At 37.1% G+C, this 14793-nt stretch overlaps 1 protein-coding gene across 15 annotated transcripts in view; it reads left to right on the plus strand.

The window, feature by feature from the left end:
• The window catches only part of LOC127863353 (golgin subfamily A member 4-like), a 61682-nt gene extending 48416 nt beyond the window's left edge, over positions 1–13266 (plus strand). For 14 of the 15 annotated variants that reach the window (XM_052402803.1, XM_052402869.1, XM_052402814.1 and 11 more), the window contains 7 exons: positions 2773–2894; positions 4261–4390; positions 5074–5142; positions 7206–7289; positions 7748–7795; positions 8174–8254; positions 12029–13266. In XM_052402803.1, coding sequence (XP_052258763.1) covers positions 2773–2894; positions 4261–4390; positions 5074–5142; positions 7206–7289; positions 7748–7795; positions 8174–8254; positions 12029–12049 — 555 coding nt within the window. In that variant the 3' untranslated portion in view covers positions 12050–13266. Of the gene's footprint in view, positions 1–1979; positions 2058–2772; positions 2895–4260; positions 4391–5073; positions 5143–7205; positions 7290–7747; positions 7796–8173; positions 8255–12028 lie in introns of those variants that run through there. The other variant, XM_052402903.1, reaches the window with a different exon arrangement.
• The last annotated feature ends 1527 nt before the right edge of the window (positions 13267–14793 follow it).

Genomic DNA, 14793 nt, shown 5'->3' on the forward strand with positions numbered 1-14793 from the left:
AATAAAATTTTCCAATGGCTGTAAAAAAAATCTCAAATTGAAGGTTTTTAAAAAGAATTTATTTTTTTTCAATAAATAAGATGCATTATTTAGTAAGTTTCCGTATGCAACTCTATGGCTTAAACCTGAGTTAATATAATATTGATAACTTTGCAACATTTAGTTATCAAATTGAAAGTACCTGGGAGCAAAAAAATCAAATACACTCATTTTCCTATGTGAAGACTTCAAGACCCGAATTTACATGTGAACCTCAGGTAACTAGGATCTTATAACATGTTTAAATGCCTACACAAGTTGGATGTTTTCAAAAACGGGTTCGACACTTACTAAGTTTTTGAGGAACCATAGTTTATATTTCTAAAACTGTAAATGCAAATCTAGAAACATGATGGTTTTGCAAACTTGAAAATTTTCGATAGACTATACAAGTTAACACAAAGTATATTAAATGTTTAATTGTCTTTTATTTGTCTTATATTTAATCTGTTTTAAATTACAACAATTGATTTGCCTTGGTTTCATTTACAATGTTTATTGTTTGATCAGTATGATAATTAAAAGTTTTTTTTTCTGTGTGGTCTTAAGTGCTGTTAAACTTAAGATCATTGTTTTAGCTGCAAGATGTCCTTATTAGACTTTGTATTCCTAAAACTTGAAAAGAAAATCTGACGTGATATATTATACTAAATAAACAACTAAATTTGCCCATTTTTTCTAGCCCTTGTTATGGCCTCTTTTTATCATCATTGCCCCTATTATATGTGTGTGCGGCCTATTTTTAATGCTCCTTGGTTGTGCACTTTGCTTTAAGAAGCTCCCTAAAATATCCCTGTTGTATGGCCCCTTTTCAAAGTTATTGCCCTTGTTTGTTTTGTCCTTTTCAATGTTATGACTCTTAATATATTCTATTGCTTTAAAAACCTCATTTGAGTGCAATGAGTAGATTGAAATAAATATAACATACCTGATTGTATGCCTCTGTTTTCATTTGAACCTTGTTAACCCTTTCCCACTCAGAAGCAAAGTGAAAATGGCTATGTGCAAACAGCATAAAACCAGAACAGTCATCAAGTAACTGGCAGTCTGTTCAGGTTTTATGCTGTTTGCTGTTAATTATTATTTTAGGGTTTGAAATGAAGCCTTTAAAACTTGAATCTAGTAAATAAAACTTTCTAAGGGACCTAAAATGCATCAAAATATGTATCAAAGTGGTAAAGTGTTAAATTAATGGACCCTATGATAATTAATGGACCCTTTGATAATTAATGGACCCTATGATAATTAATGGACCCTTTGATAATTAATGGACCCTATGATAATTAATGGACCCTTTGATAATTAATGGACCCTATGATAATTAATGGACCCTATGATAATTAAAGGACCCTATGATGTTTTCTGTAGCTTACATGAGCTGCTATGGACTATGGTACAACAACCAGACTATGAAGTATTATAGCTTATCACATGTTTGTGACCGGTTTCTAATTTCTTATGGCCTCTTAAAGGTAATGCCTCCTGCCATGTGTTATTTTGCTTACATGTGCTGCTATTGTCTGGTTCTGCAAGATTATGGCTTGTTACTTATTATTGTGACTTGTTTCTAATTTTGTATTGCCACTTTTTAAAGTAATGCCCCTTGAAAGTTTTACCGGTTTCTGATTTCTTATGGCCACTTTTCAAAGTTATTGGGCTCAAAATGTATATTCTAATTTCTTTTGGCTTCTTTTCAAAGTAACGACCAGCAATTTTGATCAGTTTCTGACTTCTTATGTCCTCTTTTCATCGTTATGGTCCCTGCCATTGTGACCGTTGTTATGGCCATTTGTCAAAGTTATTGGCCCTTCAATGTGTTTGTTTAAACCTATTTATTTTAGCTCGATCGCATAGAAAGCATAAGGTTCTCGAGTCCATTTCCTGGGACTAGACCCAGTACTTGGTATCTATGGGGGAAATCTTAACAAATGCTCCCACAGTCAGGATCAAACCCATGACCTCCCGATCGCCAGGCGGACACCATATCCACTACACCACTGCGACCTAAATCAAGCCGATTGCCAGGCGGACACCATATCCACTACACCACTGCGACCTAAATCAAGCCGATTGCCAGGCGGACACCATATCCACTACACCACTGCCACCTAATGACCTCCCGATCGCCAGGCGGACACCATATCCACTACACCACTGCGACCTAATGACCTCCCGATCGCCAGGCGGACACCATATCCACTACACCACTGCGACCTAATGACCTCCCGATCGCCAGGCGGACACCATATCCACTACACCACTGCGACCTAAATGCCAGGCGGACACCATATCCACTACACCACTGCGACCTAAATGCCAGGCGGACACCATATCCACTACACCACTGCGACCTTGTGACCTCCTGATCGCCAGGCGGACACCATATCCACTACACCACTGCGACCTTGTGACCTCCTGATCGCCAGGCGGACACCATATCCACTACACCACTGCGACCTAAATCAAGGCTTTTTTCGTTCTAAGAGAATGGCCGTTTTTAAAATATTTGAGAATTTTGCTACTCAAATTGGTATAATGTACAAAAGTTTATGACTCAAATTTTCACAACATTAAAAAGTACACATTTTATCACAATTTTGACAGTTAGCAACTCATTTTTCACAATTTTGAACAGTTTATGACACATTTTTTCCCCCTACAAAATTACGCAGCAAAGGCCTTTTCTCAAAGAGGTGAAAAATAGCCCTGTTAATGTGTTGAATTGTCTTGCAGGAACTGCTGCACTATCACCAGCAGACCATGGACGTGGTGCAGGCCGGTCTGGGCGTGGGAGACGTGGGACATCAGCTGATACACCTCAACAAGGTCATAGAGGACATGAGGGAGAAACACAGGTAGGTCAGCTGATACACCTCACCAAGGTCATAGAGGACATGAGGGAGAAACACAGGTAGGTCAGCTGATACACCTCAACAAGGTCATAGAGGACATGAGGGAGAAACACATGTAGGTCAGCTGATACACCTCAACAAGGTCATAGAGAACATGAGGGAGAAACACAGGTAGGTCAGCTGATACACCTCAACAAGGTCATAGAGGACATGAGGGAGAAGCACAGGTAGGTCAGCTGATACACCTCAACAAGGTCATAGAGGACATGAGGGAGAAACACATGTAGGTCAGCTGATACACCTCAACAAGGTCATAGAGGACATGAGGGAGAAACACAGGTAGGTCAGCTGATACACCTCAACAAGGTCATAGAGGACATGAGGGAGAAACACAGGTCTGTTGGTTGAGATTTTAAGGATGTAAATTTAGAAGGAATGCATAACTTGCAGTTGATGTATTATACAGCATTCTCCCAATAACTGAAAACAAAACAATATTTTAATTGATTTCTGGTACTTCTTCTTACCTTACACAATTTTTGTATGAATCAAAATTTATCTGTGATGGAAAAAAAAATTAATTGAGTAAAAAACTTCCTGTTAAGTTTTTTCTCTTACGTTCAACTAACAAAATAATCTTTGAACTCTAAATGCTGGTCTCTGCAAACAGAAAGGTATTTTCTCTTTTAAATCAAGCACAGGAAAGCATTGACAATTGAAAACCACTCGCTATGGGAAAATCAAGCTAAGTGCATGTATGTAAAGTGTCATCCCAGATTAGCCTGTGCAGTCTGCGCAGGCTAATTATGTGCAATACTTTTGGCCTAAACTGGAGTTGTGTCAAGAAGAGAATACTTTAAACATAAAATCCATAAAGGTGGATAGTGTTGTCCCTGATTTATCCCCACTGGCTAATCTGGGACAATACTTAACACACATGCAGTAAGCTTCATTATCTCAGAGCGAGACTCATGTTTGTTTATAGATGTGTCAGTAAACATTTAGATGCGTGTTGTACATGGTGAAGTACGGTATTTCTTGCAATGCTGTATCTGCAGCAGTGTTTTTTTTTTCGTTCAAAATCAGGTCCGCTATTCGATCTAAAAATTCCCAATTGAAGGTCTCAAAAAAACTATTCTTTTTTTTAGATCTCAGCATTTTGTTAATCTCTCATCTAGCTATATTAAGTCAACCTTATTAAATATAATACTGAAAACACTTCTATTCTAAATTTTGATGCATTTTTTAGCAAAACCACAACAATACTTATTTCCCACTTTTAGTCAAAACACTGTAAATTTTCCCAATCCAAAAGGAACCAGCTCCATTACCAAAATGGTGAATAAAAAACCCACTCTGTACACTGTAGATTGGAGGTCCTAGAGTTAAAAGGAGAGCGTGCCATGGGAAGGCTGGGGACTCCACTCCTCTCCTTGCCGGCCAATGGACCCATAGAGACAGGGGAGGACACTCCTGAGCTGCAGATATACAACCTTCAGGTGACAGAGCATTATCTCTCTTTCATATTAAAGTTGTTCAACCATTGCTTTTTATGCCCCCAATAGGGTGGCATATATCATTTGATCTGTCTGTCCGTCTGAAAACTTTAACATTACCCATAACTTGCAATATTGAAGATAGCAACTTGATATTTGGCATGTCTCTATATCTCATGAAGCTGCACATTTTGAGTGGTGAAAGGTCAAGGTCATCTTTCAAGGTCAAAGGTCAAATATATGGCTTCAAAGCGGCGCAGAAGGGGGCATTGTGTTTCTGACAAACACATCTCTTGTTATATTATTATTTAATAATATTTCTGCCCCGTGGTATTACCTCCGGTTTTAATATTCCTCTGTAATGCTTCTTCACTTTGGTATAACCTCCTTTTTTGTATTAACTTCCTTTTTGCTATTTTCCAATCATATTATCCACTTTTCATATTACCAACCCATTCTTATTGTCCTCTTTGTCTCTTCTCGCCCCATATTACAACCATTTTGCATTATCTGAACTGATTATTTTAGTCAATTAATGTATTCATATGTTTTCTATTGGTAAACAACACTTGGCTGTCGGTGTGTTCTATGAAATTAATAAACATTGTTAGGAGATATGAGGTCTTTTAACATACACCCACACTACACAATCACGGATCCACATGCAGTGTGTTTGGTGTTTGTAGGCACGAGTGTCTCAGCTGGAGGGAGAGTTGGCTCAGACTCGACTGAGAGAGCGGCAACACTCCGGAAAGGTAAAGTAGCTTTTTGAATAGTGCTTTTAAAAAACATGTTACAAATTGCTCCAGCTCAGAATCATCTAAGCGAGCTCTAACACTCCAGATTAAAGGGATCTTTTCATGTTTTGGTAAATTGACAAAATTGAAAAAGTTGTTTCAGATTCGCAAAGTTTCGTTTTAGTTATGATATTTGTGAAGAAACAGTAATACTGAACATTTACCATGGTCTAATAAAGTCATTATATGCATCTTTTGACGATTTAAAAACCTGAAAATTATAAAGTGTTGCAACGCGAAACAATTGAATAATTTGGAGAGTTCTGTTGTTGTTTAATTTTGTGAAACTACGAAGATTGCTTATATAAAATATAAAATACGTTGCCCATATATAATTGGCAGGATGGCCGAGCGGTCTAATTGGTTTTTATGCCCCCCTTCGAAGAAGAGGGGGTATATTGCTTTGCTCATGTCCGTCCGTCCGTCCGTCCACCAGGTGGTTGTCAGACGATAACTCAAGAACGCTTGGGCCTAGGATCATGAAACTAAATAGGTACATTGATAATGACTTGCAGATGACCCCTTTGCAGATTGATTTTGAGGTCACTAGGTCAAAGGTCAAGGTCACGGTGACCCGAAATAGTAAAATGGTTTCCGGATGATAACTCAAGAACGCATACGCCTAGGATCATGAAACTTCATGGGTAGATTGATCATGACTTGCAGATGACCCCTATTGATTTTGAGGTCACTAGGTCAAAGGTCAAGGTCACGGTGACCCGAAATAGTAAAATGATTTTCGGATGATAATTCAAGAACGCATATGCCTAGGATCATGAAACTTTATAGGTAGATTGATCATGACTCGCAGATGACCCCTATTGATTTTCAGGTCACTAGGTCAAGGTCACTGTGACCCGAAATAGTAAAAGGATTTTCGGATGATAACTCAAGAACGCATATGCCTAGTATCATGAAACTTCATAGGTAGATTGATCATGACTCGCAGATGACCCCTATTGATTTTGAGGTCACAAGGTCAAAGGTCAAGGTCACGGTGACCCGAAATAGTAAAATGATTTTCGGATGAGAACTCAAGAACGCTTTTGCCTAGGATCACGACACTTCATAGGTACATTGATCGTGACTTGCAGATGACCCCTATTGATTTTCAGGTCACTAGGTCAAAGGTCAAGGTCACAGTGACAAAAGTCGTATTCACACAATGGCTGCCAGTAAACCGGACAGCCCGTATGGGGGGCGTGCATGTTTTACAAACAGCCCTTGTTACTCCAGGATTCCGGGGGTCCCTGGTTCGAGCCCTTCTGGGGGCTACTTTTTTTTCCTTTTTTAAATTTTATTCTTGATTTTTTACTGGAGCTTTTTAGATCCAATGTTTACATTTATCAATAGAAATCATTTAATGACAAACTTCAATACATGCCAAAATCTGTAAAAAGGCCCCTTTAAAATAATTGGCTGGTATAGAAGTTCATTAAGAAATAATGCTTTCGGTATTTGTAGGACAGAAAGAACAAACAAATTGTGGTTAGGGCAATCTTTCCGTAAGCCTTTGGAATTAGTTTGTCAAACATGTTTGGCTGGCTCAGTGACTGTCTTCATCGTCACAAGGAAGCAAAGAGAGGGTCTGTGCTGTTTTTTGTACATGGTGCTAGTTGACTCAACAAAATCACTTGACATAATTTTAGAAAATAATACAAAACATACACATGTACATACACTTTCAGGGCTTCTTTTAGAGGTAGTTTCTTCTTTTAAGCCCCGAAAACATGAAATAGAATGTAAATGAGCCATGCTCTGTGAAAAGAGGGTAAAATACTGTCCCAGATCAGCCTGTGCAGTCTGCACAGGCTAATTAGGGACAACACTTTCCGCCTAAACTGGAATTTTCATGAAATAAAGTTCCTTCTTAAAATGAAAAATGCACTAAAGGGTAAAGTGTTGTCCCTGATTTGCCTGAGCAGACTGCACAGGCTAATTTGGGACGACATTTTACACATGTGCGTTAAACCCCCTTTTCACAGAGTATGATCCAAATGTGACCCTTGTTGTTTCCCCAGGAGAGGATGCCCCCGTCGAGTCCCGGCTACTTCTCAGATGGCACACCCACTGGTCCCCTGCTCACTGAACCCACACAACTGGAGGCGAGTCCACATTCTCTATATTGGCCGTGCTCTGTGTAAAGAGGGTTTAATGAATGTGTGTAAAGTGCTGTCCCTGATGAGCCTGTGCAGTCTGCACAGGCTAATCAGGGACGACACTTTCCGCTTAAACTTGATTTTCGCTAAGAAGAATATTTTCTGTAAAAAATAAATATCTTAAAAGCAGAAAGTGTTGTCACTGATTAGCCTGTGCGGACTGCATAGAAAGTTTGTTGTTTTTAAAATAAGGACTTTTTGTGAACATGTACATTCATGGATTTCTTATTTTGAAAAAAAAAGAATTTGTATCAATCATTTTCCGATGTGTTTGTGTTAAATTTGTGGCTCTATTAACACAGGAAATCAACGAAATAATGTCCCACGAAAAATAGTTATTTTTGCTGTGTCTTAATTTGATATACATGTAAATTGTCATGTAATTATATCTGCTTTTGTTTCAGTATTTACGAAATATTCTCTACAAGTACATGATGGGTGGAGAGAAAAAGGTAAAAAATTGTGATTGTTTTTGGTTTAAACCTAATTTTGTTTTAAGCTCGATTACATTAAAAGCCTAGGGCACAACGATTCTGTTTCTGAAAAGATGATATTTTAACGCTCTTTAACTCTTACAAGACTAAGGGTGGCTCTCTCCGGGCTTACTAGAACAAGCAGAACACCCTCAATCTGCGCAGAAAGCGTTAAAAATGTTTACAAAATGTTATTTTCTTTCATTTTCATTTTCATTCTAAACCATTAGGTCTCTGGGCATAAAACACTTTGTGAATTATGGGAATGTTGACACATATGATGGGGAATGGGTCGTATAACTTTCTATTTTAGGAATAAAAATAATTGTTAGGTGACGCGATTGATGTATGTTTCAGACATTGACCCGAGTGATAGGCACAGTGGTACAGTTCACCGAAGACCAAATGAGGCAGCTATTGGCTAAAGAGGAGAAAAATGTATGAGTTATCGAGTTAACATTTTAGCTTATAGTTTTAGAGGGGTTACATTGGTATATTTGACTGACATTCTGTCCATCATTCCACTTATAATGTTATAACTTTATTATGTGAATTAGTTCTATATTTCTTAATTACTTATAACATCTGTTACAACTCTGATAGCACATGTTACAACATTTATAACACATTTTACAACACTGATTACACACTTTTCACCACTGATACACCTGTGACAGCATTGATAACACATATTACAACATTGATAAACATGTAACAACACTGATAATGCATCTTACAATGTTGATAACACCTTTTAAATCTCTGACAACACATGCTACAACACTGATAATGCCTGTTACAATATTGATACACATTTTGCATCACTGTTAACACATTTTACAACACTGATTACACATTGTACACACTGATAACACATTTTGCAACACTGATAACACATTTTACACACTGATAACACATTTTACAACACTGATAACACACATTACAATACTGATAACACATTTTACAACATGGATAATGTGTGTTGCAACATTGATAACACATGTTACAACACTGATAACACATGTTTATTCATGTTACAACACTAATAACGCCTGTTACAATATTGATACACATTTTACACACTGATAACACACCTTACAACATTGATATACACATCTGACAAGACTGTAAGTGATTTGTTGTGTACTCCTTAACCTTAAACAAACTCCAATATCTTAATAATGTACTCTAAAGCTATCTTGTGAATGTTCTCCTGCTCATTCCATTTGTTATCGTTGTCCTTCTGATTTTGAATCTAATACATCTTTGCGTTCTTTAAAAATTAAATTCGTTATTTTTTATCATTATTCTTTAAACTAGAGTTAATATACAATAATGGGGCGCACTCTACGAAAATGGGGTTTAATGTATGTGCTCAAAGTGTCGTCCCGGATTAGCATGTGGAGTCCACACAGGCTAATCGGCGACGACACTTTCCGCTTTTTTTTAAAGGAGAGTGTTCTTGACGAAAACCCAGTTTAGGCGGAAAGTGTCGTCCCTGATTAGCATGTGCGAACTGTGAAGGCTTATCTGGAATGACACTTTACGCACATGCATTCTAACCCCTTTTCACTGAGCCAGCCCAATCCTTTATATTTGAACATCTTGTATTTTGTTTCCACAGCTAAACAAGGACTGGTTCGACTTTTTATTATTACGTTTTTTGATTACTGATGTATTTCTTTTTTTGTGTATGGGAAATATGGTGTTTTTTTTTTTAAGTTTTTAGTTATTATATTTTAATTCCTGGATATTCACGGGAGTTTGTGCGTTGGTTTTCCTGTGTCTTGCTTTAATCATACTGTAAAATCATTCATACGACATTTTCGAGGGCACGTTAATTAGTATTTTTCTGATTTTGGGAAAACAATTATGAATTTTGCGGGCGGTCATTTTCAAATGTATTTGTGTTAACTTCGTGGATCAGTCAAACCAGGAAATCAGCGAAAATATCTGTCTCACGAATTATCATGATTTTACAGTATTTATGGACATATTAATCTGTTGTCTTATGACACCTTTAATTTATGTAGTTTACAAAAATATTCAAATGATACGCTGTTATGCTCTTATGGTTTCTACAAGTAAAGTAAAGAAGAAAGATTAACGCAAATTAAATGAGCCTAGCTCTGTGGAAAGGGGATTTTATGCATGTGTGGAAAGTTTTGTCCCAGATTAGCCTGTGCGGTCTGAACAGGCTGATCAGGAACGACACTCCGCCTTAACTAATTTTTGCTAGTTCCTTAAAACGAAATTATCTCAAAAGCGGAAAATGTCGTCCCTGATTAGCCTGTGCTAAATACACAGGCTTATCTCTGGCGACACTACGCTCATGCATTAAACCCTCTTTTCACAGAGCGGGGCTAAAATATTATTTTGGAATTTAACTAGTCCTGGAAGTCAGTACTTTGTGTTTATACCGAAAACGCATACTTATTCGGGACATAATATTTTTCGGTCATTTTTTGTTGTTTTTTTAGTTAAGTTAGGTGATCGGTCAACGAAAATCTATGTTCCACAAATATTAAGATTATACAGTATTTTAGTATGACGATCAATGAGTACAAAGGGAACTTACATGACTTTAGTTTACACCTATTGATTTTAGCTAGATTGCATAGAAAACCTAAGGCTTATTTGAAACGATCTTCAGTCCGTTTCCTGGGACTAGAACCAGTACTTGGTGTCTACGGGGGAGAGCTAAAGAACGCTCCCACAGTGGGGATCAAACCCATGACCTCCCAGTCGCCAGGCGGACACCATAGCCATTACACCACTGCGACTCAATGACATTACATGGCTTCGTGTTGTTATCATTTAATTGCTCGGAAAATCAAGCGGCTCTTAAAATATGTAATGCCCAATATGTGCTGGTGATGGTGTTTACATCAGAAATGTCTTTGATTAAACCAGGGAGTTTATGGTAAACATGGTGGCTGTTCATACTCTTAAGTATTCATAATCAATTGCAAACACGGGATTAAACATCGTAGTACACATTTACGATACGATACAGTTTTCGAAGATACAAAATTGCTAAAGTTCATATCATATATCATATGATTATAAATTTTCAGTACTTAATTATTTACATTGACATCTCAAGCGCGTTATATATTTGACAAGCATGGCGAGCTAGTTCGTCTACTTATAAAGATTACAAAATTCTCCCGTAAGTAAACATTGTCGTACGATCGTTTATGAAACGGCCCCCAGGATTATAATGAGCCGCAATCTGGGAAAACAGGGTTTAATGCTTTCCGCAGATGCTTATCAGGGACGACACTTTCCGTAAAGACGAGAAAAAAAATCGCTGGAGAGTGTCAATGCTTCTTGGCCTGTACGGACTTCACTGGCTATTCTAGAAAGATACTTTAAGCGCATTCATTAACCCTTTGCATGCTGGGAAATTTGTCGTCTGCTAAAATGTCGTCTGCTGAATTTGTAAAATTAGCATTTTCTTCGATTTTTTTCAAAGAATACTATCACAATAGCAAACAGTTTGGATCCTGATGAGACGCCACGTTTTGTGGCGTCTCATCTGGATCCAAATTGTTTGCAAAGGCCTTCGAAATTCGGGAAAACAGGGTTTAATGTTTGTGCGTAAAGTATCGTCCCATATAGCCGGTCCTGTACGCACAGGCTAATCAGGGACGACACTTTCCCTATAGACGGGATTTGTGTTTACTTCATTTACGGCGGAAAGTGTCCACCCTTATTTGCCTGTACGGATTGCACAGGCTATTCTTGAAAGATAATTGACTCACATTCATTAAGCTCTGTCGTCACAGATCGTTGCTCTTATATTTTTATCTTCTGTCATCATAGTTGATTAAGATTCCAAAATGGGATACAAATAACAATAGCATTTTGAGAGTTGAAGTCATCATCTGAATCAAACAAAACAAATCGTTTTGGAAGTTTGTTAGGTACAACGAAACTTAACGCATATGGTATAATGAGTACATTTGTAATCATCATTAAATCATCGTTATGTTTTATTTATTTATTTTATGGAATAACTCATTGTTTGTGTCTCACCATACTTAAGTCGTAGTTGAGGAATGGTTACAGTTACCAAGGATTGGTTCCTCCCAGGAAATGGTCTCAAAGAGTATTTATATAAGCTTATGGCACACGATGCAATAAATGTAAAATACATACAAGATTAAGTTAAAGTAGATGAATCACTTGTTATTCTGTTCCTTTCAGAGTTGGCTTCTACCCTCATAGCGATGAAATGTGCCGTGTATCATCTGATATACGTGCTGAGCGAAAGACACATAACCGCAGATGCTTGTAGACGTAATTATCCAATCAGTCGCCCTTTGACGTCATCGCTGGTGCCTTTGCTTCATGCAGTCATCGCCTTGGCCATCAATTTTTACTATAGTTGATGTCGGTAACTTGTGACCGTGTGACGTCATCGTTGATGTCGCATTGGAACGTCATCACTGGCTCCTGTTGGTTTCTGACGGCATTATTGAGATCTTTGTATTACGTCATCATCCGCTATGTGACTTCGTGACGTCATCGTTGACTCTATCGCGTCATGACGTCATTACCCACTGTGTCTTTTTGTTTCGTCTTTACAGTCTGCATCGCATCAGACTGCTCTCTCTTCCTGCCATCTCTACCCGTTATAATGGGTACATTATTTTGTAATTTGGTATTGAATCAACAAATCATCCTAGATATTTGTTTATGCTTCCCCTACTCCGCTTTCAGCTTAATTTATATTCACGTATTGTGCAATACCTTATAGTGCCTCTAAGACACGGTTAGTTCATATACCTAGCATTTTATTTTTGTTTACATGTGAGAATTATCCGAGGTTTAAGGACCATGTTGACAGCGTATAAAGTATCGTATTTCCCAATTACATGATTATCTTTACGGTATTCAATTTTATTAAATGATTTCTTCAACAAAATGTAAATGGTCCGTAGAACATTTTAGTTTTATAATTGTAACCAAGGACACTTTTTGCCATGCGGTGGTAGTGATACAAACCATTATGGATGAAATGTATTACGGCAATGCACTCGAACATTATTTATAATGACACTTTTCAGTGTCTTAATATTTTCTTTTAAATGAGCGCTTTTCATTCCCACTGGGAATATCGGAGTATCGATGAAAAGTTAATTGCCTTGGTTGCATCTGTTCTTAGGAATAAAATGAATAGTGTAGGGCTACAAGTCACTAAATGTACGTGGTTTTATTGCTCGTGCGCATATGGGAAAATGCCGCCGATATGTCCCTTTAACTTGCGTTAGTTTCTTAAGTTATTTAGTTGTTGATATTTTTCGAATTTTACATTGTTAATTGTACAGAATTGGTTGTTAAATGTTGTCGGAACACATGTATGTACATTCCAGGAATAAGAACGTGTTATTTGTATAATGAAGTATATATTTATCTGATGAAATAAAAATGATGAAAAACTCGTTTACGGTATATGTGGCGATTTTTACCCCAACACCGTTTTTACTTGCCGTACATGTACTTCTTAGGCTTTTTTGTTTCTTTTAGTTTATGCATACATGTATAGCGTACTTTAATTTCGGTCGAGGTTTAATTATTGAAAACCACAGGTGGAAGTAACGTACCCTGGATAGTATTTATTTTTTTTTTTGGAGCCCAATATATTCAAATAAATATATAAAATCATGTTTAATGAGAAAAAAATGACAAAGAGCCATGAAAAAAAAAATCCCGACCCTCTGATATTGGAATCATAACAAGGTCATTAACTAGAATTTATCATAGACCTGTCTTCGCTGGCCGCAAAAATGTCAAAAGTAGCTTTAATCAAAAGCATCCATTGATCCTCCTATGGGCAATTGGACAACCTTTCAAAAAAAGTTAACTTCAAAAATATCTGTCCAGCCGTTAACTCACAGTCGGTCAAAAAACGAGCAATATTTCGAGTCCGTTTGTCAACCCGAATAAATCTTCTACAGACTTTCAAACAATATTTTTGAGTTTTTGCCTCTTAATCGATAGCTCGCGTCCTATTCCTTTGAAACAACGAAGCGTGTCAAATAATGCATGCATATGCAACCACTTACCCCTAAAAACTAATTCCAAAATGTTATATTTTCTTTGCAACAACTGTTTTAACTCTAAATTTGATTTACTTGAAAACGAAAGAAGCCATCGCTCTTGAACCCGGCTTAGCAGTGAATTACACTGACAGAGCCAGGCACATAAATATGCAATCAACAACAACAACGATGTTTTAATAAATGTGAATAAATGGAAATTACTTTTCATTCTGATTGTATTGGAATAAGTTTTTAGGGGTAAGTGGTTGCATATGCATGCATTATTTGACACGCTTCGTTGTTTCAAAGGAATAGGACGGGAGCTATCGATTAAGGGGCAAAAACTAAAAAATATTGTTTGAAAATCTGTAGAAGATTTATTCGGGTTGACAAACGGACTCGAAATATTGCTCGGTTTTCGACCGACTGTGAGTTAACGGCTGGACAGATATTTTTGAAGTTAACTTTTCTTGAAAGGTTGTCCAATTGCCCATAGTAGGATCAAGGGATGCTTTGGATTAAAGCTATTTTTGACATTTTTGCGGCCCGCGAAGACAGGTCTATAATAAAGTCTAGTTAATGACCTTGTTATAATTCCAATATCAGAGGGTGGGGATTTTTTTTTTCATGGCTCTTTGTCAATTTTTTCTCATTAAACATGATTTTATACATTAATTTGAATATATTGGGCTCCTAAAAAATATATATATGAAAAATACTATCCTGGGTACGTTACTTCCACCTGTGTTGAAAACTACATAAAGAACGTTATTGATGAGTGTTGTTTTTAAATCCATATATATACATATTAAATCTATATTTTCCATTGCGTTAATTTAAATCGAACCCCAATTATTTGCTTGCATCGTTAAGTCGCACCACTGTCAAGTAAATGTGTACGAAATTTTCGATTAACACCAAATGATT

Source organism: Dreissena polymorpha, chromosome 1 (assembly GCF_020536995.1).
Source record: "Dreissena polymorpha isolate Duluth1 chromosome 1, UMN_Dpol_1.0, whole genome shotgun sequence".
NCBI classification, from domain to species: Eukaryota; Metazoa; Mollusca; class Bivalvia; order Myida; family Dreissenidae; genus Dreissena; species Dreissena polymorpha.